The sequence below is a fragment of the Jaculus jaculus genome, chromosome 1 (assembly GCF_020740685.1).
Source record: "Jaculus jaculus isolate mJacJac1 chromosome 1, mJacJac1.mat.Y.cur, whole genome shotgun sequence".
NCBI classification, from domain to species: domain Eukaryota; kingdom Metazoa; phylum Chordata; class Mammalia; order Rodentia; family Dipodidae; genus Jaculus; species Jaculus jaculus.
In genome coordinates, this window is record NC_059102.1 from 279,875,305 (window position 1) to 279,901,092 (window position 25,788).

Genomic DNA, 25,788 nt, shown 5'->3' on the forward strand with positions numbered 1-25,788 from the left:
GAAAATATTACTGGTTGCATTATACTTATATTTTAATAATTAAAACATATTTCCCATATTAATGTGTAAAACATTTAACATGTTATGAACCCAAAAAGTTAAATTTTAATTAATATTAATCATGCAAAGGTATTCTAAGAAACATGCTTGTGAATTTTTTTATGCCCATGCTGAAAATGTGTAAATAAGTGTCATATGTGGACACTGGCACAAAACATTGCACATTCCTCTTTTTATCTCACAAGTTTTAAGATATATTAATTTGTTTATTAAAAAAGCAGTTACCTAAGTTCAATTACAGCAAACCCAAGTTTGATCAAGAAAGCACTAATTATCAATTTTCATAAATTTTGCAGAGAATGATCCCTGTTTCAAATCTGAAATTCCCATGTAGATATGATTGGCTCATCTGAGATTGTTAAATTAGATAAAAATCATGCTTTAAAACATGACTCATGGTAGTCCATGGAATATCAATTTCCAAGTGCTAATTTAGTAAACTTTCTTGTTGTAGCTAGACACATCCAGACTACTGCTATGTAATTCCATGGATCTCTAGAAGTAGCAGTAAACTATAAGATATATGAATAGAACAAGGAGGACATCTTGAGGTCATTCTAGAAATGTACATGTTATTCTTACAGAGTCTACAAATCATTCACTATTCAAAAAAAAATGGATTCTTCAAACTAAGGTAACAGATCAAATTAAATGTGTGTAGTTTCTTTAGGTAAATAAAAGGAAAATGTTTCTCAAGGGCATTTAAATCACTTGCAAACATTTGTTCTCCCTCTCCCCTTCCCCAATCTGATGTCTCTCTCTCACACACACACACACACACACACACACACACACACACACACACCACTACAAAGGTGTTCTTGCTGAACAATAGATAACATTTTATATGAGTGCAAGACTATACAAAAAATTTTAGCAAAATGAACTTAAATATTTGTTCCACAATGGTAATAACATTTTCACACAAAATGTGGATCTCAACAGATTTCATGAAGCTCTGCCACAGCTATTTCCTCCTACTTCTAGCAAAACAGAAACAACTAGTAGGTGGAAGTTTTGAATTGTCCCATTGATGACTTTTCCTATGAGCTTTGAGTTAATGCTGGGCTCATGGGACCATTGGCGGAATGTTCTGTACCCTCTGTGCTCCTAGTGGGTTCAGAAACTCCCAGCTCTTTGTTCCCCTCCTGGGTCTGCTCAGAGGCCCCAGGTGGACTGACACAGTTAGTCTCCTGTTTGGCTTTGCCCACTTCATTATGAAATTCAATTGTATCTTCTTGAGTGCTGTTTTTCTTTATTTGTCCATTCTGGGCAGGGTAGGTGCTGGCAATGATGTCATACAGGAACTGGTACTGGTCCTAGAGAAGAAAAGCAGTGGGAAATTGTATGAAAAAAATGCATATGATTATATTTATGTAAGGTCAAAAATTAACAGAAAGTAACTATCTATCTGAGGAAGTCCAGATGACAGAAAAGTTCTCTGATGTATTCTCAAGATGAATGTCCTGAATGACATGGTTCTAAAGGTTTGGGTACAGTATAACTTGAATATTCAGCCTATGTGATGTCTGAGCCTATGCCTCTGCCTGATTCTATGTTGTGCTTATGATCCTGCAATGAGTACACATCCTTAAATATCCAGTAAGCAGTCACCTGGTTAATTAAAGTGCTTCCATCCACTTTCTTCTCATATTTCCTCTGCCATTTTAATTACTACATTATTTTATACAGATCTGCCTTCTTCCTACAGTTTACAATGATTATCTTAATGACAAATTATATATATGACACATTTTTAAAACTGTATGTGTAAACTCAACTCATACATGAAAGTATATTTTAGTGAAAAATTAAGTTTATATTGTGAATAATTGCTAATGCTAAGATGTTCATCTATGGCTCCTGTCACATGGAAAGGTTACACAATTGACTACACAAATGTAACACATATTGGTCTCCCTGTATACACATATTTCTGCAATGTGACTGAAGGTCCTTTTAACAAAAGGTAGAATCTATTTTTCTACTCCTTGAATCTGGGCTAGCTTTGTGACTCCTGTAGTTGACAAAACACACAGGAAGACATGGTGTGTCAGTTCCCCACCTAGGTTTCAAAGGGTTTCATGCATTTCTGTTCACCCTCTTGGCACTGACAGGTCATATGAAGGAGCCAAGGCTAGCCTTCTAGGTAAACAGACACGTAGCCACTCATTCCTGTTAGCACAGCTAAATGTCAGCCGATTTCCAGGCTACTGGCTGCACAGGTCACTTAAGACTAGTCAGGCAGTGAGGGCATACATATGAGTGAACCCAGGACCCAGTGGGGAGATTAGCAGAAATCAAGCTAATCAGCAGACTGGTATTGAAACATTGTTATTTGCATCACTAAATTTTGGGGTGATTTATACAACACTAAATAATAAAAGACTAAAGGAAGGAAAATTAAGCAATTCATGAGCTTTTAATGAAATGTAATTTATGACCTACAACAACAAAATTGATGAAAAGCTCTAATTAGTTCTCTTTCTTATGTTGATAATAGGTCAATGTCAACTATACTATACTAATGAGAGAAAAGAAAGAGGTGGAGGGGGATGAGAAAGCAGGTGAAGGATGAGAGGATAAAGGAAAGCACAAGGATGAAAACACACAGCGTGTGACAGAACCGGTGAGGGGAGGTATGGTATGGTGAAGTGTGGTATACTTACAAATGTGCAAACCATTTCTGGCCTGGCTTTGCGTAGAGATTTCACCACCTGAAAAACATCTATCACCTCTTCTGTTTCTGCACTTTCCAAGAGATTGAATAAAGCACAAAACAATCCTGTTTGCTGAGATCCATCTCTATAAAAGATTTTTTAAAAAAGAGAAAAAAAGTAATTCTGCTTTTTAAGGACAAAATTATGTTAGTATAAAAGAGAGAACAAATTATATTTTAGGTCTTTTGAAATCATCTTATTCTAATTTCTCTGTGTGTGTATGTTGTATGTATGTATGTGTGTGTGTGTGTGTGGTATGTATGTGTGTGTGTGGTATGTATGAATGTGTGTGTGTGTGTGTGTGTGTGTGTGTGTGTGTATGGGTGTGTGTGTGTTTGTGCACATGCATATGGGGGTCAGAGGACAACTTTGAATGTTATTCCCAGGAACATAATCCATCTTTGATACAGTGTTGCTCATTGGCTTTTAGCTCATCGATTAGACTACACTAGCTGGCCAGAAAAACCTGAAATTATCCTGCTCTCCACTATTCCAATCATTTTTCATAGGATACTCAGGATTAAACTCAGGTCCTTAGACTTGCTAGGCAAGGATTAACTGAGCCCCCTCTAATTTCTTAAGAGCCAAATTATTTTCTCTGAATGCATTTTTCAGTGAGATTTTTCAATATATGCCTCTAATAATATAGTTCAAAAATACTTTCATTCATCTTTGCAAATCTACTTTTTCTATTTAGTATTTAATCCTTTCTAAGTTTCTTTATATCTGAAGTTATTAGGACCAATATTATAATGTCAAGTTCACAGATAATTAAACCAAGAATCAGGAATCATAAAAGCATAGTCAGAAACTGATTAAGCCATAATTTCTACATTTATCTTTTCTGAATTACTAAATTATGTGGTTTCCTACCACTCTTTCACTTTTTTAACTTTTATTGACAAGTTTTACATAGGCATGTAATAATAATAATAAATATTAATAGTTAATAATAAGTCCTTCCCTTAATGTGCTATCTACCACTTTTTAACAAATGTTGCCACCTATTCATCAGTAGAAATGTGATGTTCGACATAATTATTCATTGGAACAAGGATAACCAAATAAGTTGTCAAACTAGTGGGCATGAAACTTAAGGGTATAAGTTACAATGAAGACTCAATTTAAACGTGGTATCATCAGTTGCTATGTAATACACATTTTGATAGAACATGCAGGATATTCAATCGCATCCTGAGAAGCATGAAAGCTTAAAGTTCTTCAATTTTCACTTCAAGAAATATATCAATTTAAAATGTAGATGAATACTGAAAGAAGTATATCTCTGAGAGCTTGATTTTATATGTGTAGTGCCAATAATAATGAAATGTGTTAATGAATTCTAAAAACACTTCACTAGATTTACATCTGTGATTTTCATTACTCATTTATTTTAATATTGATGTATGCTTTTCATATTATGGATTTTTTCAATATCTTAAGGTGGATTGCTGGCCTCTTCTCCAGGTAAAATTTAAAAGTTTGCATAACAAAAATTGATAAAATCAGGTGTTATTATCTTTACTAAAGTCCTTTGTGGATCTGCTTAGAAAAGCAAACAATGGGCTCAAAATCAAGTTTGCAAACACTGGGATTCGATTTCATAATTAACAAAAAATATTAATAGAAGCCATGTATTTTATGTCTTCTAGTAGAATAGGTTGAATATACATGTGATCTGCCCCTTCATCCTGCTGTATCCTTGTATTCATTCACCACAGATGGCATTCCAGGCTCAATGCTGGGCAACAAGGAATCAAAGATGACATGAAATAATATTTTTAAAATAACTGCCTAAATTATTGAGCTGTAATCATCATTTCTTTTCAATTTTATCATGATGGTAGGAAGATAAAATAATTAATGACTTCATAAAAGATTTTCACTGCATTTTACATATCAGGACAAAAAGAATTTAAGAGAAAGTGTCAAAAAAGAAGTCTAAGACCATACTGCTGAAGACACCATATGTGGTTGACAAGAAAAGTGGAATGCCATGTCTGGAAGCTGGAAGTGAGTCAGTCCCCAGGAGCTGCTACATGGGCAAGTGGGGGAAAATGACCAATATCTATCCAAGCAACTCATGGTCTAACCTACTTAGCAGCAAATAACCTGTTGTGATGCTCACACAATTGCAATAGTGGCACACAGCAATGGTGGGAAACCAACTGCTCTTGATTTGGCTAACTGATCCCGTCAGTGGTAGGAGACCGATAGCTGGAGCTGGGAACCATATTCAAACATGAGCCCACTCTCCATTATCAAGCAACCACCAACCATGGGCTACAAGTGGGCCTATACCTATTAAATTATCTATAAAAATAAATAAGGATTATCCCATTTGTCTGGTGCTAACATTACTCTCCGTTGGAGAATCTGCTTCTCTTTTACAGATAGATGCAAATCCTAAGGAGAGAACCATCCCATCATACCTCAAAAGGGCCCCAGATGAAACTGAGAACAATAGGCAAAACAAGAAAGGTTGGTGTTCTCTTGGTGAAAGGGGTACCAGAACAAGGGTGAAGGAGATCAACACAGAGAACAATCAACTCCTACCATATCAGATATCCAGAGATCCAGATCTCATCACTGAAGCAGACCAAAAATGAACCCAACATGGATCAGGGAAATTTTGCGGAAGGGGGGCCAGAAAGAATGTCAGAGCCACATGTTGGGTCATGATACGCAGAGACATTTCTCCTACCCATACTGTGAGCTAACTCCACAGTGCATGACCCATATACCTCAACAAGGAGGGGCCAGGGGGAGGGGGTAGTACATGGATGAGCCTAATAATGGTACCAACTTGACTGTGTTCACTGAGTACAAAACTATTTAACAAAAAATTAATAAAAAAATTAAAAAAGAAGTGTGACTGTCAAAGCATATCCCACCCACCTGCAGTGAATTAGGATGGACACATTCTTGTGACACTTATTCCCTTCAGCAGGATTCCTTTGAGGGAGCTTCTGTTTGAGTGCCTGAATCATGGAAACTAATTCTCTGGGTTCAGCAGGAAGCCGCTCTGCATTCCAAGCTTTGTACTGGTACTGGTATACAGTCCGAGGGTCTTTCCTCTAAAATCAGAAGGGAAGAGAACACTAGCTCCACTTTTTTTGGTCCAGTTTATAGTTTGATAGTTACATTTTCTTCATAATGTTTTACATTTAAATAATACAGAAGGGTTTTTTTCTGAAACATTAAGCAGATGATGGGCTTGATTACATAGAGCAATTTTGGTTTTGCTATCAGAGTTATTACAGCAAAAATACTTTCAGAAGTTTATCTACCTTTGAATGTCTCAATTCAAATACACGCAGAGTATAAGATGGAGACTTTTTTGTGTCTTTGAGTTCCACTTCCATGTCTCCGTGTGTTTGCGTTCCTTCTCCCCAATACTGAGCACAGAATTCCTAGTTGAGAAAAAAAAACATGTTTTAACAGGTTCTACATAAGTTGTTTGTTATTTAAAGTATCAAGAAAAAAAATCTCAAAATGCTCTCTCTCTTTCCTATTTCTATTAAATTAAAATTGTTGTGTTCCAAAAATGAAACTTCTTCAGTAAAATATAAAAATATGAAAAATATTTCAGGTATGGTGAAGATCCATCAAGTAAATACATGATGTTTCCTTGGGAACAGCCAAAGTGGCCAGGAATAGGTCCTCTGTCTTCCCTGGTGTAAGTCTTTGGGATTTGTTCCTCTTTCTATATGCACACCACCACCTCTTCAAAATCTATTGACTGGGTCATATCAGACACGACCATTCCATTAACTCAGGTCACGCGGTACCTCCATTGGACTGGGAAAGAATCTGTGTTGTTTGCAGACTAGGCTCAGCATCTTGATGACCAACTTAAAGAGCAGCTGAGCCAAGTAAATACTTAAGTTTAAGGTCAGATTGGAAAGAAAGGGAATCACAGGAGTGTTTTCTGCCCCTACTGCCACCCCACAGCTGCTGGCAATGATCCTTTCCATCTGTGTTATCATTGAGGTCCTTGGCTTTCAGTTTAGATGAGAGAAAAGAATGCTGCAACTCACTGTTGCAAATTTCAGTGTATATTCATGTTTAAAGAATGAATAAATAATAACAAGTTGTTGAGAAGAAGAGAGGAGAGACTGGAGCACAGAGAAGAAAGGCGAGAAAGAATCATAGATCTTTATGTATGCTCTTGGGAGTTTTTATTAAATAAGCCTTTATACACTTAGAGACTATGGTATAAACTAACAAAAAGAAAAAAGGATTTCTCACTGGAAAATTTTATAGATACCGACGGTTATAAAAAGAAAATATCACAAAGTTGACTTGAATAAAGTAAAAAAAAAAAAAAATGAAAGTTCATCTTAGGCTCACCTTAAATTATATAATTTTACTACAAGACCCATTGCATGGGAACCAAGAAGAAAGATACAGTTTTGTCTTGCCAGAGGAATAGAGTCAAGAGAGGAACAGAAGGTCCATTCAGGAATGTGGAACGTTTCCAGATTAAGGCTTAGTCTATGCTCAGATTGGGTCCATAAACCTACTAGCCAAAAGTAAAAACTCATTTCAAAACATCAAAAATTGGGAGGAAAGTGCAAAGGCATAAGGAAGTCTGTCTTTTGAAAGTCTTAAATGTCAGGCAAGGAATTAAGGCTTTATCTTGAGGAAAAATAGAGATAACTTATAGCTGCCTGTTGTAAACACTGACACATCAGTGCTGTAGTACATCAGTGAGCACTGAGGAATCTAGGAGAGGACCAATCTTGGAGAAACTGAGAATCAGACACTGACTGATGACAGGTGACCTAAGCCAAACAAAACAAATACACTTGTGTGATAGATAGAGCCAAATATTGTAGCACTGCAATTGAATAATCAAAGAATGGCAAATGACATTGTATAATATACATATTTTTTAATTCTCAATAAAAAACCTGGGGCTGGAGAAATGGCTCAGGCCTTCAAAGCCTAAGGAAATGGGATTGATTCCCAAGCACTCATGTAAAGTCTGATGCACAAGGTGGCACATGTGTCTGAAGTTCCTTTGCAGTGGCTACAGGTCCTAGCACACACATTCTCTCCTCTCCCTCTCCTTATAAATAAATAAATTAATAAAAATATTTCTAAAAATCACCTGGTCTCCACTTGTAAGCTCTGTCAGCATAACAATCACTCTGACTTTTCTTTGGAGTATCATCTGCCAAAAGTCACTGACGGTCTCTTTCAGTGGTCCTTGGGCTGCAATCATCATTTCTGGTTTCCAGTAACTCTAAAAATACAAAGGTAAAGCTTTGTTAATATCAATACTGAAAAGAGAGCAAAGAGCTCTTAAACATTGGAAAAATAATTTGATATCAGTGATATTATATACAAGCATTAAGATTCCTAGTTCTGGGCTGGAGAGATGGCTTAGCGGTTGTGTGCTTGCCCATGAAGCCTAAGGACCCCGGTTCGAGGCTCGATTCCCCAGGATCCACGTTAACCAGATGCACAAGGGGGCGCATGCGTCTGGAGTTCGTTTGCAGCGGCTAGAGGCCCTGGCGTGCCCATTCTCTCTCTCTCTCTCTCTCTCTGCTTCTTTCTTTCTGTCTGTCACTCTCAAATAAATAAATGAAAATACACAAAAATATTTTTAAAAAGATTCCTAGTTCTAAGTGTTATATTTATAAAAAAGATTATTCATATAATTCTTAGCTAATGATGTGAAATTAATACCATATTTTCTTCTTAACAAATGAGGGGTTTTTTGTTTGTTTGTTTGTTTGTTTTGTTTGTTTTTCTCATTCAGGCACAAGGGAAGCTGAGGTACGATGGTTGCTTTGAGTTCAAGCCCAGCCTGTGGCTGGCTACATGAGTTCCAGTTCAGCCTGGGCTAGGAAGCTCCTACTTAAAAAAAAAAAAGGAGGGGGGCTGCTGGAGAGATGGCTTAGCAGTTAAGCACTTTCCCATGAAGCCTAGATTCCCCGGGACCCACTTAGCCAGATGCACAAGGGGGCCCACGCGTCTGGAGTTCAGTTTGTTTGCAGTGGCTGGAGGCCCTGGCGCACCCATTCTCTCTCACTTTCTTTCTGCCTCTTTCTGTCTCTGTCTGTTGCTCTCCAATAAATAAATAAAAGTAAACAAAACCAAAAAAGCTGATAATTAATTGTAATAATAATTTTCTATAAAAGTTTTCATTACTGTAAAAATGAGTTTCTTAGGCTGGAGAGATGACTAAGCAATTAAGCCTAAGGATCCAGGTTCAGTTGCCCAGTACCCATGTAAAGCCAGATGCACAAAGTTGCACATGCATCTGGAGTTCATTGGCAGCAGATAGTGGTCCTGTTACACTCATTCTTTCTCTGTCTTTCTCTATCTCTCTCCCTCCTTCTGTTTCTCTGTGTTTGTAAATTACTAAATAAAAATTTTAAATCATAGTGCTGAGAAGAAGTGACAGAGGAATGCTCAGCCCTGAAACGACACTATCACATCTTCCAAGGTCCATTGTGGGTGAGGTGGTGGGAAGAATGTAAGAGCCAAAGGAAGGATAGGACTCCTTACAAGGAACTCTTCCAGACACAAAATGGCCTAGATATCCATGGCCTCACAGTGCCTGGTACTACCTACAAAAGACCAGTATAATAGGAGGAAAAGATGATACAGAGTGAAGTTATGAAGGGGAAAGTGTTGGGAGGTAGAATTATCATGGTTTCTTGTCTATAATTATGGAAGTTGTCAGTAATAAAAAATTCATCATTCACTTTAACTGGCATCTATACATTCTTATGACATAGCACAACTAAACAAACAGTCACTGAATGTGTATTTTAGGAAAAGTAAAAAATAAATATGTCCAAATTCATGTATAAGTATTTATTGTATGACTACAATTTACTCATCTGTATCTTCAGCTTATTTTTTAAGAAGATATGTAACACAGACTCACCTACTCTAAGAGGCTTTCAGAAACTAGACAAAACGGTAGAGGAAACACTAGGATGACCCTACTAAGCCTAATTAAGCGGAGTGAATCTGAGTAAAAGTATTAAAATTACTTCACTCTACAAATTTATTATTTTAGCTTACATAAGAATCTGCATTGGAATAAACATTTTCTAATAGTTGTGCTTGCTAAAATTTTATTTTGAAAATTAATAATTATTGTTACATTTGTCATAAAATATAATCAGTAGCACTCTAATTCATTAAGTTTGACATTTTAAAATTGCATAACTTTAAATTTAGTATTAAAAATTAAACTTTTATGCCATGAGCATGTATTATCATGTTTATCATTCATTTATAAAATTGTAAAAAAAATGGAGAAAAGGACATGGATATAATTGCAAAATGGTTAGATCCTGGGTCACAGGCCATTAAAACCCACCATTACAAAGGATGCATTGATGTATCTGCTTGTTTCCTCTGAGTCACTGTCATCATCAGAAGATTCGTCGGAGTCCTGATCACTCTCCTTGCTCATCTCCAGCTCATGTTTCAGTGGCACTCTGTTAAAATCATCTATGTAAAAACATAAAAATAAATAAACAGTAGAAGGTCTTCCTTTGACAATAATCAGGGCCCTGGGTTTCATTTCGTTGTGCAGAGTACACTGAACATGAACATTCCCCTGGGCTCAATTGCCAGCACAGAGCACTAAAAGTAATGTAATCACACATCTGCCAGACTGGCATGCAGATACTAAAAAGTAAATGAAATGTGCCGATCTACATGCAATGAGATTATTTATAAACTATAATTCTCATTGATTTAAAAAAAAAAAGTCATTTTAGGGCTGGAGAGATGGTTTAGTGGTTAAGGCACTTGCCTGTAAAGCCAAAGGACCAGGTTTGATTCCCTAGGACCCACCTAAGCCAGATCCACAAGGTCTGGAATTTGTTTGCAGTGGCTGGAGGCCCTGGCATGCCCATTCTCTATCTATCCATCTACCTATCTATCAATCTATCTGCCTCTCTCTCTCAAATAAATAAATTTTTAAAAATACTTTTAAAAAAATTGTTTCTGGAGAGATGGCTTAGCGGTTAAGCGCTTGCCTGTGAAGCCTAGATTCCCCAGGAACCACGTTAGCCAGATGCACAAGGGGGCCCACGCGACTGGAGTTCGTTTGCAGTGGCTGGAAGCCCTGGAGCTCCCATTGGCTCTCTTTCTATCTGCCTCTTTCTCTCTCTGTCTGTCACTCTCAAATAAATAAATAAAGATGAACAACAACAAAAAAATGTTTCTGAAGTCAAAAAGCACTAGCCCACCAAAAAGAGACAGGAAAAAAAATAACATGAATCATAATAAATATGGATCACTATGGTATGACTGTTCAGTCTTGAACTAGATACCTAAGTTTTCCATGGAATATTGTCACTTTAGGTGACACATTAAAAAGCTCATAGCTTAGATTTGTTTTCTTCTCAATTCTAATCCATTGATATTAAATTAACAGTACTACTAAGTTAGTTTCTCAGATTAGTTGTTATTCAGTCTAGAAATTACTTTCCTTTTTCTCAATATTTAAATGTGTAATAATCTGGTCAGGATTTGTTCAACTCTATCATTATCACTGTATACTTTAACTATACTCATAAGGACTTCTATAGAAATTAACTAGGTCAGTCATGCACTGATGTGATTTATCTGGCTGTCTAATTTATTACCTTGGCTTATATTTTATCTATGCTAATTTTGGAAAAGCAGCTGAATGTAATTAAAGCAATACCAGGTGTTATCTGATCAATATACTTAAACAGAATTTACATTCTAACACCTGTGCATATTTCTTGTGTTAAATTTAATGATTGATATCTTATTGTGTATTTTCCACCTACTTCCAATCTTCCACTTATAAGAGATAAAGGGGAAAATTTAGGCAATGTCTGCACTACCTATTGTCCTGAAATGCTCTAAAACAAGCAGGGCTGGAGAGGTGGCTTAGCGGTTAAGCAATTGCTTGTGAAGCCTAAAGACCCTGGTTTGAGACTGGATTCCCCAGGACCCACATCAGCCAGATGCACAAGGGGGTGCATGCATCTGGAGTTCAGTTTGTTTGCAGTGGCTGGAGGCCCTGGTGCGCCCATTCCCTCTCTCTCTCTCTCTTTCTCTCTCTGTAGCTCTTAAATAAATAAATAAATAAATAAAATAAACAAACAAGAGAAAACAAGCAGAGAGACCCAGCCTTTCTTCTCCCACCCTCGGAGGTTTCCTCTTTCTTATGAATTATTTCTGGAAGAAAAATTGCTTAGGGGAACACTATAATAGAATCTCCAAAGTTTATTGAAAATGTTTAGGGTTAAAATAACTTTCAAAAATTAAAGTTAAAATAATTTATTGATTTCTACATTGTCAACCAAATGTTGAAAACACACTTCAAGGTCATTGTGCATATCTCATATTGTATAAACCCAAAAGATAGCTTAACTCTATCTGAGACAAAAAGTCAAAAAAAAAAAAATAAATAAATACCTACATGGAATGACATTAGAATTCCTGTTTTTCTTTTTATTTTCCTCTTGATTTCCAATGTGTTGTGTCCTCCAGCTCCTATATGTAGGAAGTCTCTATGAAAAAAATATATAAGAAACTTACGTTAAATTCTAAATACTTCCTTACTCACTAGTATGGCTTGAGATACTCCCTAAAGAAAACCATCCCATCCGATCTTGTAAAATTTGCCTACATGCCCTGTTGGTCACAGTTTTTAAGTTTGAATCTGATTTTTTTTCTTTTTACCTGTTTAGGATTTTAGTACCCTTACATGGCACAAAAACTAGACATTATATAGGTAATACCATGATCTGTTGCCACATTGTGATGTACCGTGGCCCCCTTGGACCACATCTGCAAAGGCCTGTGTATGTTTTTGTGGCTGAGACTGGGAAGACACGTGAGTTAGGACTACAAATATACATTTTTGACCTAGTAAAATATTTTAAGAGCTGCTTTATAACAAGATACCATGGTTTGTTCTTATGCAAGATGATTGTGCTATGCCAATGTTCTACATTATCCACACAACAATAACAATGGCAAATTATCTTAAATAATAAGAACTGAAGTAATGGGAAAGATGCCTTTAGGGTAAGACTACACTGAGCTCCAGAATGTAACTATATAAACTCAGTTGAAAAACTGTTATTTAAAATGAAAGTAATTCAGATAAAGAAAGCCTCTTCTGTCCCAGCAAGGCTACCTAAGGAAATGTATGCCCAATCTCAGCCACAAAGACATACATGTGGTCCAAAGGGAACAGGTTATATCTCAACCTGGCAGCAGATCTTGGTATCAGTAATAACACTGGTTAAGGAAGAAATGGATGATGCAAGACTGAGGGTGTTATGGAATCATTTGTCAAGAGTCCAGAAAGACACTGAGACCAGACATTATGTAACATTGTGATTCCCTGCATGAAGCTCCTGAGTAGGCTGTGCACGGTGTTGTGAAAGTACAGCCTAACTTGTAGCAGAGACCTCAGAATATTAGAGAGTCAGAAATATGGCATGTTTATCAAGGAAATATGCATCAGCCTCATGCTCCTGCCACCAAATCAAAGAGCCACTATTATACTATGACCTCTCTCATTATAGACTAAACTATCAAACCATGAGCTGAAATAAGCTCTCCTCCCTTAAGTTGCTTCTTGTTCATCATCACAATAAGCAATATGACTAATACAGAATCCAGCTGCTACGGGAAGGCTAACCCTTTATTCTTGTGAGAGGTCACCCAGTAGACACTGCCCTCTAGTAGCAAATATCAAGGGCTAAAGGAGAAACTAATGGATCAAGATTTTTCATTCCTCAGGCTCTGCTTCTGTAAGGCACCAGCACAGGTCTAAGCCTCTCAAACCATCTGTATTACACATAATTTTATTCCTGAGTGGTTACCAATATTCTCAAACAAAACCCAGTTGTATATCAGTAATCAATGCCTTCCTTTCTGCCTTGCAGTGTTTTTTTTCTCTTCTTTTCTTTTCTTTTTTAAATTAGCAAAAGTTGATCCTAACCTCTTGGACTAACAATTCCTTTACAATTTTCCCTATTTCCCTCTTTTAGTATAATTTAATTCATATCAAGTGGATGACACATGAGGATACTAACAAGAAACTGAATTCTGTTCTGTGGTGGTTTGATTCAGGCGTCTTCCACAAACTTAGGTATTCTTAATGATAGTCTCCCCAGCTGATGGCAATTGGAAATTAAACCTTCTGGAGGCAGTGTATTGTTGGGAAAAGGCTTATGGGGTATTATAGCCAGTTTCCCCATGCCAGTGTTTGGCACACTCTCCTGTTCCTGTAGTCCATCTGATGTTGGTCAATGGGTGATGTCCACCATCTGCTCATGCCACCATTTCTCCTGCCATCATGGAGCTTCCACTTGAGTCTATAAACCAAATGAACCTGCTTGTTTTTTTTTTTCCCCCGCACAAACTGATCTTGGTTGGGTGATTTCTGGCAGCAATGTGAACTTGACTGTAATACTTTCACATTTCATTTGCCTCAGAGTCTGAGTAACACTTATAATTTCTTTGCTACATGTGTTCACTTGCAGACCACTTATTTCATGCTCAAAAGAACAATGGATTTGCTTCTCCTTCCCTCATATCATTACTCAGAGGTGTCAGCTAGTGATTCGCAACTTGCTTCACCCCAATATGTTTAAGACATGGCCAGTGTAGTGTTCTTTTCCTCAAGATCCTTCAGCCCTCTTGATTATTTCATCATCGATGAGAAAGATCTAGCATTCCAGTTTCTTCATCTTACCTTTCACATTCTTGTCTTATCTTTCCTTTTTTCTTCGTCCATCTACTTTCACCATTCTATGCTTGTCTGCTTCATTCCAAACATTACTTCATGTCTAAAATCATGATTCCAGACATATCTTTTTGAAAGTGTCACCTATTCTTCCCAATCATTTGTTCTAGCACTTCCAACCTAGCAAAATCTCCAGTGACTTGGTCAAATACAACTTTCTGTCATGCCTTTACACAGCCAATTTATTCATTATCAACCATTGCTGTAGTGATTCACTTATAAAGATCCTCTGTCAACTTTCTCCGCTTTTCTTCCTTAATCAGTTTTGTACTCTAGATGGGTTCTCATAGCTTCCACGCCCACAGAGTTCAGTGCAGGCCACTGACTGATCTATTTTAAGTTCATGACTATCAGTTGCAAATGAGAGGACATCAGTTTCTTACCAATTTATAATCTTTGCTTAGAGAACGGTTTTTCTCCTTTGAAGCACTAGTTTTACTCTTTATCTTCCTCAACCCTCCAGTTCTGTTTGCCTCACTCACCTCACTCTGGTTTTCCTCATACTTCCCTGATGACTAGTCTCATTTTCTTCAGAAATTAAAAGCAAGCAGGCTTGAAGTAATGTAGTGCTAATTATTCTAACCAGATCATCACACAGAATATAGATGTGTTGAGATACCCACTCTGCTCTCAAATATATATAATTATGTATCACTTAAACATTAAAATACATTGTCTTTAAAAGGATAAACAATCACACAGAACTTCTTGTCACCAAATTCTCCAGCCAATCTATATCTCTATTGTTATTTTCAGTCTTCCTGTCTGCTTAGATACTTAATGTCACTGATCTTATGAGCTACCTTTTACAGCTATCCTGTGTGTTGGCAAATACTCTCTCATACCTTCTTGTCCTGTTCACTTGAAAATGTAATGGCATCACCCAACTGCATAGATATGTAGATTATTAAGGTTAACATGGAGAGTAAGACAAAGTTACTAGCTAAAAGAGCAAGAAAACAACAATGAAGTCCTCAGTTTAGTACTGCTTTGGACCTACTACCCTTCCCTTGGCAAATGGCATGCTATTACTCCACCTTCTACCTCATTCCCAGGTGGGTCCTAAGCACAAAGCAGTCTGCATGCAATTGAAAGCATTTTCCTGCTCTTATGAAACTCTAAGTTGACCAAGGTAGTTTACAGAGAAACAGTAAACTAGAAATTACAGGGGAGAGAGAAAAGTTACGAAATACTTTTTGGCAACTAAGCAATTTGAGGATAGTATGTGAACTCTGTGAAGTCATACTGAATGCCATCTTCAGTTAGTAGTTAAAATAATGGCTAATAAACAGGTTGGGATACACATACCCTTTAAGTTCTGTCTAGCAGCCCCAGCCAGTTCAGCTTCCTAATGAGTCATAAATCCCTCTAATTATTTCCTTTAGAAACTAAAACCAGATGCAGTTTTCAAAGGTGGGATGCTATATTGCCTATGTGAACCCATTTGTGGCTGTTCACTTTAGTTTGCCACTTTCTTTTAGCCCAGATTAATGAAGTAAAAGCATTAGAGATAGAAAGTTCCAAGTACACACAAATCTCATATAACTATGAAAATTCAGACATTTCTTTTAAACTCTCTGTGTGTAGTTTCCTCATCTGTGCACCACTGGCGACTAGCCAAGTCCCCAGACAGCATGTAGAAACAGACCATACTCAATTAGGTTACTTATAAGCATTACCACTGAGCCTCACCTTCCTACCTCATTACCACCATTGTACATTACCTGGAACTCAGCCTCTAAAGGGGTTGGGTCACTGAGCGGATCTCGTTTCTTCATGTTCTGTAGACATGAATGTAACTCAGACAAGTTCACTTCTGTTTCTCCAAACTGGTTGTATTCTACTAAGGCTTGATGGATCAAGATGTACTGTGCCTTCAATATCAAGGGGAAAAAACATATAATTAACCTGAATAGAGAGCCCTATATATGACACAAATAAATAAATGTGCACATAAATAAATTTTCTTCTATTGAGAAGATGTGTGGTAAACATGTAAATATTCCTGGAAATCAGTTTTGAATATGAGAAAATTTTATTTTGGACTATTGTCCAGAAAAATATAATAGTTTGCAATGATATTTCATTATATAGCACATGGCTTTTATATTACATACAAAAAACTATATGAACAGGGTCTGATATTTTCTACTGAGATTATTATTGAAACTGTTATTTTTTTTTAAATATTTTTTGTTCATTTTTTATTTATTTATTTGAGAGCGACAGACACAGGGAGAAAGACAGATAGAGGGAGAGAGAGAGAATGGGCGCGCCAGGGCTTCCAGTCACTGCAAACGAACTCCAGATGCATACGCCCCCTTGTGCATCTGGCTAACGTGGGACCTGGGGAACCGAGCCTTGAACGGGGGTCCTTAGGCTTCACAGGCAAGTGCTTAACCACTAAGCCATCTCTCCAGCCCTGAAACTGTTATTATTAATAAATTTATATTGTATCAGAAAATTAGGTTGATATTATATATAAGGGAAGTTTTTAAGAAATATTTTTAGAGGAAATTTAAAAATATCTAGTGTACTAATTGCAAACTAGCAGCTTCTAACTTTTTACCAGATTTTAAGGAAATAATGAATTTTTGATAAGTGTTTTTAACTACCAACTCCAGTTCCCAAAGGTTGTTATATCCTAGGTGGGCATGGTGACACACGCCTTTAATCCCAGCACTCAGGAGGCAGAGGTAGTAGGATTGCCATGAGTTCGAGGCCCTCTGAAGCTACATAGTGAATTCCAGGTCAGCCTGGGTTAGAATGAGACCCTACCTCGAAAAACCAAAAAAAAAAAAGGTTGTTATATCCATCCACTCTAAATTTTGCACAAAGTAAAACTCTTCATTTTTTTTTTTTCTGGTTATCAATCTACTTTTTTACTTCTACACTATTATCTATCTACATATGTAAAAGCATTGTGCCTTTGTGTTTTCCTCAAGACTGTAAAAGTAGCATCATGTATTCATTATCAGTATTTATCCACAAATGATTTTCCTCTGAGCTTCGTCAAACGAGAGAAGCAGACTATATTGTTCTCTGCATTTCAACGGGGCATTTGCTGTAAGAAGTCACATGTCTGCACTGTGCTTCTCCATTCTTTTACTATTACAGTGTTTCCAATATTTTGCTATTCTTAATGTTCAATACAAGGAACATTCTTGCACCTATTTCTAATTACACACACACACATACACACACATACACACACGCACACACACACACACACACACACACACATATACTCACACACACACAGTTGCTTAATACAGACATTTTAAGTAACTATCATTTGCAATGACTGAACTTTGGTTTGTGCCTAGACCTATGTCATTGCTACACTTCTACTTTGTTGTTTGGTTATAAATCTTTGAGGTAAGTGCTACTTTTGTGACACTGTCTCCACTTTGTGAATAATTTAAACTGAGATATAGAAAGATTAAAAACTTATCAAAAAATGTACAGGGTTAAGAATTCAAGGCAGTATTAGAACATTTAAACTCTAGTTCAATGAACTACACTTTTACTGGGTATGAGAGTTCACACTTGGAATCCCAACTCTTGAGAGGCTGAGGCAAGAGTATTGCTGCAAGTTCTAGGCTAGCCTAGGATACACAATGAGACACTGTCTGGATGAATCAAAAGCAAACAAACAAAAATGTCTCTTGACCTATATACTATTCTGCCTTCTCTATTTTATGAGAAATTGCCACATCTGTTGCTACTTCTTTATTCTTTTCTCAGGCTCGTGTGTGTAACTGACATTGTATTTTCAGTGTATGTGTGCACATGTACATAGAGTATTGTGTGGTGTGGCATGCATTTTTGTATGTATGTATGACTGTGTGCAGATGTGTGGGACCCATGAGTATGCCTGCAGAGTCCCACACAAAACACCTCATGCCCTATGATTGCTCATGCCTGCATTTCTTTCCTTGAGGAGTCTGCTCCTCAATCCCAGGCCTGCTTTCAATGAGCCCCAGGGGTTTTCAGGTACCGGCTCCCTGCAGACTGACGTTATAGATGTGCCTGGCCACAACCAACTTTTTATGTGGGTTCTGGGGAGTCAAAGACTTCCTTTCTCCTACTCCTCACACGTCCTCCTCCTCTTTCTTCAGGTGTATGTGTATAGGTATGCAGGCCAGAAGTCAATTAGTACCTTCCCCCAGTTGCCCAGAGCGCAGGGATATGGACAGACTACCTTGCCAGTAAACTGGGGATCCCTTGTCATCACTGTCCCAGCACTAGAGTTACAGTTACATGACACCACTGCCCAGTATTTATGTGGGTGTTGTGGTTTCAAACTCAGGTCCTCATGCTCACACAGTCAGCTCTTTACCTACCAAGTCATCTCCCCAGTGCCCCTAAGTGCTTCTAACTAGAGACTATCATGGTTTGTTTTCAAGAATTTCAAGAAAACTACGTTCATCCACTCTTTGTAGTTGTGAAGAAGGTGTATTTTTTATAATGATTTGACTACTATCCCTACCAGTCCCAAACATAATTGAGCATAATCATTATACATTAGACTGTACCTCCACTTGAACCATGAGGCATCTCTGTCTCCTCAACTTGACCACATAACCATAGACATCCACCTTGCCTTCTGCTTCCAGGCCTTCCAGCATGGCATCAATTCCAATGTAGGTGCCTGTGCGTCCAACACCAGCACTGGAGGAGGGGTCAGAAAAGAAGAGGTGTGATTGTGATAAGGAAGAGGGAAACAGGAGTTAAAAGTGAAGCAGAGACAAGAATAGGAATGTCCACCTTTAGATCTCTTGATACTTCATTTATAATTCATTATATCAATTTGTACCACATCAATGTCTATAAGCACGAATTACTAAAATTTAAACAAAACTTATTTGCGAAATGAATATGTTTCTTCTAGCAGATGGTTTCAGAGGTTGGTTTGTCGAATAGGAGGATGATGCTAACTGCACAAAGAGAATGGTTTAAGTAGACCCGTGGGCCTGCTGGATCTTTTGGAGTCCATACCTGCAGTGTACCACAATGGGACCACTGAAGAAATTGCTGAAGGCATTCACTCTCCTTCGCAGCTTGAGGAGCAGGTGAGGATCTTCAGGAACCCCATGGTCTGGCCAGCTCGTAAACTGAATATGAGTAACTTCTCTTCTAGTTGCTTTTTCTTTCTTCTAGTCAAGAGATAATGTTTTCTTTGAAACATTTTTTTTCAAAGCAACATGACATAAATATGTCGAAAAGAGGAGCAGTACAAGAAACAATTCTCATGTAAATGTAACATGCTCCAAAGGGTCTTTACCTCAGGCAATATTGGTCTTTTTTTCTCATCCATGATTATATTCTCCTTAGGAATTATTAACTCATTCATAAGAGATGGCACAGGATTCCCATGCCCTACCCAGCAAGCAACAATAAATGAGCAGAGCAAGGTAAGATAAATTTAGGTGAAATCTCTAGGACCTTTCATGCTGTAAAGTCAACTTATAAAAATAAATGAACACACATAAAAAGGGGGTACTTGGAGTGGTAGGTGGATTTTTAGTTAATATGTATAAAAATGCCAAGTACAGGTCATCCTCACAGCTTTTAAAAATTTAGTACATCTGAAAGAAGGACTATTTCTCATGTGTAGAAGTGTCTTTCACTATGTGGTTAGTCTATTCCTCCAGTGTGCATACAATATAATCATCCACTTCAATAAGATAGATAGTAAGAGCAATATTTTTCTTACAAGCTTTTCAATAAAAGCTAGCATGAGTTCATTAATAACAGAAGCCCAACTGATCACAGTGATAAGATGGGCATCAGATTCTGAGTAGCCTCCTATATTTCTCTGCTGGGGCCCCTTGTGACATAGTGAAACAGGCATTTATACATGTGCCACTGACACAATTGTTCAGGACCCTCATGAGCAACCTTCACTAGAGCTGAAGAGAGGTGTGGTGGTTTGAGTCAGGCGTCCCCCATAAACTTAGGTGTTCTGAATGCTAGGTTCCCAGCTGATGAATATTTGTGAATTAATGACTCCTGGAGGGAGTGTATTGCTGGGGGCGGGCTTATGGGTGCTATAGCCAGTTTCCCCATGCCAGTGTTTGGCACACTCTCCTGTTGCTATTGTCTACCTTATGTTGGCCAGGGGGTGATGTCCACCCTCTGCTCATGCCATCGTTTTCCCCTGCCATCGTGGAGCTTCCCCTCAAGCCTGTAAGCCAAAATAAATCTCTTTTTCCCAGAAGCTGCTCTTGGTTGGGTGATTTCTACCAGCAGTGCAAACTGGACTGCAAGAAGAGTCTTGGAGGATGTACACAAGTCTGCAGAAAATATCTCAGTACTTTGTACAAATAATGTTTAGATTTACTAAAAGCCCTCCAACAAACAGAACACATAGAAAAGTTTAAGTCAAAGTTAAAACTTCTAGTCTTAAACAACACAATTAAGATAAGAAGTTTGACTCCTTAAGGTGTTTTGATTATATTCATGAAGTAGAACATTGTACGTATCTAATTATGGAAAATTTCTGTAACACCACTCCCATTCTCACTCTTCAGCCAAAGGCAACCAGTAATTTACTTTTTAGCTTTAATAAATGTGCCTATCTGTAATTTTCCTACAAAAGGAATCATATAATACAAAATCACCTTCATTTTGACTTACCAAAGTCACACTGTCCTCTTTATTTTCTGAACTAACTTTATCCTTTTTACATTGCTCATACACTATGCCATCTGTATAATTATTTTTCCCATGAATGTAAGAGTACTGAAAATAAAGACTTTATTCACTTAATAATTGAACATTGATTCAACAATATAGTGCATCTGTTTAAATACTTCAAGAGTGCAGGATTTGATGTGAACAAGCATTTTTAGCCAATGACTAATTTGACCCTTATCATTAAAATTAAGTTTCCCAGATGTGTTTCAATCTTTACAGAAAAAAGAAACTTTATCAAGCCCCAAATAATGTAAAACACAGACTCACATTGGTAATGGTCAGTTTCTGAATGATGTAATCTGGACATCGTTTGTGCTCCTTGATTTCAACAATGACATCTCTAAAAGTCCTAGTGCCTTCTTCCATGGACGGCCAGTACTCTGCACATTTGTTCTATATTTTGAAAAATTTATTAGTAATTTCTGTGTTTCATTTAAACAATTTTTAAAAAGTCTTTTAAAAAAGACAATAAAAATCTGCTCAACTGAAACTCCTCAAACATTTGCATTTTCCTTAATCACATATACATCTAAAGCTGAAATATATATTTATCTCATTAATGAGCATGAAAGATATCTGCTCATGTACTTAGCAGAAGATACACTCCCCAGACTTTGAAAAAGAGGACAAAGTGCTAAAAAGATGACTTAGCAATTAAGGTGCTTGCCTGTGAAACTTAAGGACCCAGGTTTGATTCCTCAGGACTCACATAAGCCAGATGTATAAGGTGGCATATGCATCTGGAGTTCATGTGCAGTAGCTAGAGGCCCTGGTGCACCAATTCTTTCTCTCTCTCTCTCTCTCCTTCTCTCTATCACTCTCCTTCTCTTATAAATGAGTAAAATATTTTTAAAAGTTAAAAATATTTAGAAAAAAGAGGATATGGTTTTATTGTTCAGCAAGAATGGCCTGATTACTTGTGGTCAATTTCAGGCTGGGGTACATGTTTCTAAAGTTAAATTATATGAGCTACCATCTATCAGTATAAGTCAGTTTTTCTGGGTCTATTCACAAGTACTTGTGGAAAGAGAATGTTTTATTGTACGGAGCATTGCTGAAAAAACTATGAAACCAAATAAAAACCTAACAATGAACCTAACTCACCCTAATGTTACATATAGATACATCTATTTACATTGTGGTACAAATTTCATTTGTCTACATTCATAAAAGTATAGTGATTAAACACATCACTATTCATATTCCTCATTAAACACATATGTATGGCTTTTTGTAATTGAGTACAATTTCTTCCTGAGCCCACCCTCCACTATGTGATTCCTCTGGGATCTTACTCTGTTGCCTTCTTCACATCGAGTGACCATGACAATTACTGTGGCTTTTTGTTCCCAGATCATCCTCCAGAAATCATCAATAGTTTCATCCCTGGGACCTAAGGAGTTAAACAATAACAAGTTAGGAAATATTTTATTAAAACTGCTATCAAGGGCTGGAGAGACAGCTTGGTAGTTAGGATTCTTGCCTGCAAAGCCAAAGGACTCAGGTTTGATTCCCCATGATGGACATACTCTCCCTCTCCCTACCCCCCCCCCATTCTCAAATAAAAAAAATATTTTTAAATGCTCTCAAACTTGAAAAAATTAATACTGAGATATCAATTTAATTACCTTGTGCAGCAATATATTTCCTGGGTTCTTTGAAGCCCTAATAAAAACATAGAGAATGTTTTATAGAATGTTCATTCTATACAATACAAAATTGTGAGCTAAAAAGATTGCTTTAAATTCATCTTTTTGTGGGTGTAGATTTTGATGACCATTTTTAAATCACTAAGAATATATTGGAAAAATGTAACATGACAGTATTCACAGGTTAGCATTCATGACTTTTAGGCATTTATGCTATATACTCCAAACAATTTTTAAAATTAAATTTCATTCCCATTTGGTATGATGCAATTATTTTCTAAGAATAATTTAGATTTTTCTTTGCTTATATCCTGTGAAGCCTTACAGTACCACCCCATGCTATTTATACCTACTAACCAGCCAGTTAGTTACTTTACATATTTTTACTCAATTTCTTTCAATAAATCCCTCTAGGATTACACTTACATTTCCACCTATTAACTATTGTAATATACTGTGGATTCCCTAGAGTCCCTTTATGTCATTCTAGATAAGTAATACAAAAGCATTCATTTCATCACCTGCAAAGTCTGCTTTTTTATGCTTCAGTGACTACAACAAAGGAGTCCAGCTGCAGAAAAAATATGCTAATTTCTTCTAAATTCTCTCACACACCTCACATTTACCTTAGCAACAGGAAAATCTCCTTAGAAAAAGATGAGCTTTGCCACCTAATAAAACGTATCCACTATTTGCAATAATTCTCTGTTAAGTTTAGTAACTTCTCATGACACAATATTAGTTGTAATCATTTTTCAACATGCAACTATTAAGGGGCTACAGTATGTTAAATATTTATATCTATTATATCTACCCATAAGCTGAACATACCTGTTTTCAAGAAGTTCAGAGCTCTGTTGACGTAACATAATTATAACCTGATCGCATAATTGCCCCATGTTTTTGAACCAAATATATGTTATTTTTTAAAGAATATCTAAATCTTTATAAAATCTCTAACATTGCCATGTTTGCTCTCAATTACTTTACTTTGAAGAATACATTTGGAAAAGACATCATACATTAAAATAAGCTGGATCACCATTAATTGCAATGGTGTGTAGAAATCACCTGACAGAAGTAGTTAAAATACAGGCAACCAAAATATAAACATTAATTTTGTAAGCTATAACTTCACAATTGTTAGTGTTCTTGTCAGTAGAAACATACCTTGTAGGAAATATATAACAGAGTGGAATAGGAGGCTATATTATGAAGATGATGAGCACATCTTATGGAAGGGGTATTTGTTGAATGAAATGGGTTTCAGGAGAAAGGATCAAGCATGAATATAAAGAATGTTAGCCATCAAAAGAATTTGATGAAACACAAGGTTTAGAGTGATGTCTTCAGAAAAAGAATACTTGAGAGTGGGAAAAATTGTGATGTCCCATAGACCTGGCATGGTTTACTTGAATGAACACAAGCAAAGCACTAAAGGTGATGACTAATAAAGAGCAGATTTATGTAAGAAATTATAGTATTATTATTATCAAATATTCATAATCATTTATGTCAATAATTTGTCCCTGGAAATATCATATCTCAAATGAAACATTGTTAATAATTAGGTACAGATTGAAGATGTATATTTTATGACTGAGGAAATTAGAAAATATTTCTACATTATTTTATGCATTTCCATAATCACTATGCAGTGGATTGAATTGTATGCTCCTACAACCCATGTCTTCCTAGAACCTCACAATGTACCTTTATTTGAGAATAGTATCAGTATGTAAGATTTTAAACAAAGTTATGATATGTGAGGGAGGGTCCTAGTTCCAATGACTTCTTTCCATGTAGGTGAAGGAAGAGGGACTTGCAGACACAGTAACATAGATGCATAGGGAAGAAGGCTATGTGATGGAGGCAGTGACTGGGGAGAAACAGTCATAAATCAGAGAACACCAAGATGCCAGGTGCCTCCAGAGACCAGAGAAAGGCAGAAAATGATCCCTCCAGTCCAAAGAGGAAGTATGGCCCTGCTCATACCTTGGTTTATAACTTGTAGGCTCAAGAAAGTGATTGGTTTTCTATTAAGTCTCTTAATATGGGGTATTAAACAAGGATACAAGAGTGTTTGGCATCAAAAGCATTTGATGGGAGATGATACCTAGGAAACTAATATGTGTAGAAATAAATACTTAAACTGTTTTAATACTTTTAAACACTTAAACTGAAGTTTGAATCTCTACTAAAGTTTTATGCCAATCAATCACAATGATGACAAAACTATCTCAATTCCAAATCTTCTTACTTTAAGAAAATATTTGGAATTACCTTAGAAATCAATATACATATCAGTATGGCATATTTGATCAAGTATTTGATTTTTTAAGTGTCTTGAAAGCATACTTTTTAGAACAACAAAGAGCTTTTGTACTTTGTGGGTGGATTATAAATCATTGCAACCACAGTAGAGGACCATTTGTACAAAATAATTATGTATAAATATGTATGCTCTTTAGCCCTGAAATTCTTCTTAACAATATACATATATATACTAGAATAATATGGATTAGGATGTCTTATTACACCTTTACAACCTACATTTAGTGTCCATCAGCTACAAACTGATTAAATAAACATCAAAGCAATTGTACAATGAATTACTATAAAAGGAAAATATGTAAAACTGATCAATTCTGGGACTAGCAAACTGAGAATTTTTGATTGCTAATCTGATTGCCAATTTAACAAAATTTAGAATCATCTGAGAGACAAACCTCTGGCCATGTTTGCATAGGCATTTACAGACAGTTTGAAGTGAGGTTAAATGTGGGTGCCACCAATCCCTGGGGGGAGGTTCCAGACTGAATAAAAACAAGAGGGTAAGTGTATACCAGCCTTCATCTCTCTGCTTCCTGACTACAGA

The 25,788-nt window shown here is 36.7% G+C and overlaps 1 protein-coding gene across 1 annotated transcript in view; it reads right to left on the reverse strand.

Annotated features, from left to right (window-relative positions):
- Positions 1–806: 806 nt before the first annotated feature.
- Positions 807–25,788, reverse strand: part of Ptprc (protein tyrosine phosphatase receptor type C) — a 125,061-nt gene continuing 100,079 nt past the window's right edge. The window contains exons 21-33 of the mRNA XM_045143475.1: positions 22,890–22,926; positions 22,557–22,654; positions 21,529–21,654; positions 19,561–19,718; positions 19,098–19,233; positions 16,284–16,433; positions 12,217–12,307; positions 10,129–10,262; positions 7,897–8,031; positions 6,071–6,193; positions 5,679–5,857; positions 2,730–2,865; positions 807–1,379 (exon numbers count right to left, since the gene is read on the reverse strand). Coding sequence (XP_044999410.1) covers positions 1,104–1,379; positions 2,730–2,865; positions 5,679–5,857; positions 6,071–6,193; positions 7,897–8,031; positions 10,129–10,262; positions 12,217–12,307; positions 16,284–16,433; positions 19,098–19,233; positions 19,561–19,718; positions 21,529–21,654; positions 22,557–22,654; positions 22,890–22,926 — 1,779 coding nt within the window. The 3' untranslated portion in view covers positions 807–1,103. The remainder of the gene's footprint in view (positions 1,380–2,729; positions 2,866–5,678; positions 5,858–6,070; positions 6,194–7,896; positions 8,032–10,128; positions 10,263–12,216; positions 12,308–16,283; positions 16,434–19,097; positions 19,234–19,560; positions 19,719–21,528; positions 21,655–22,556; positions 22,655–22,889; positions 22,927–25,788) is intronic.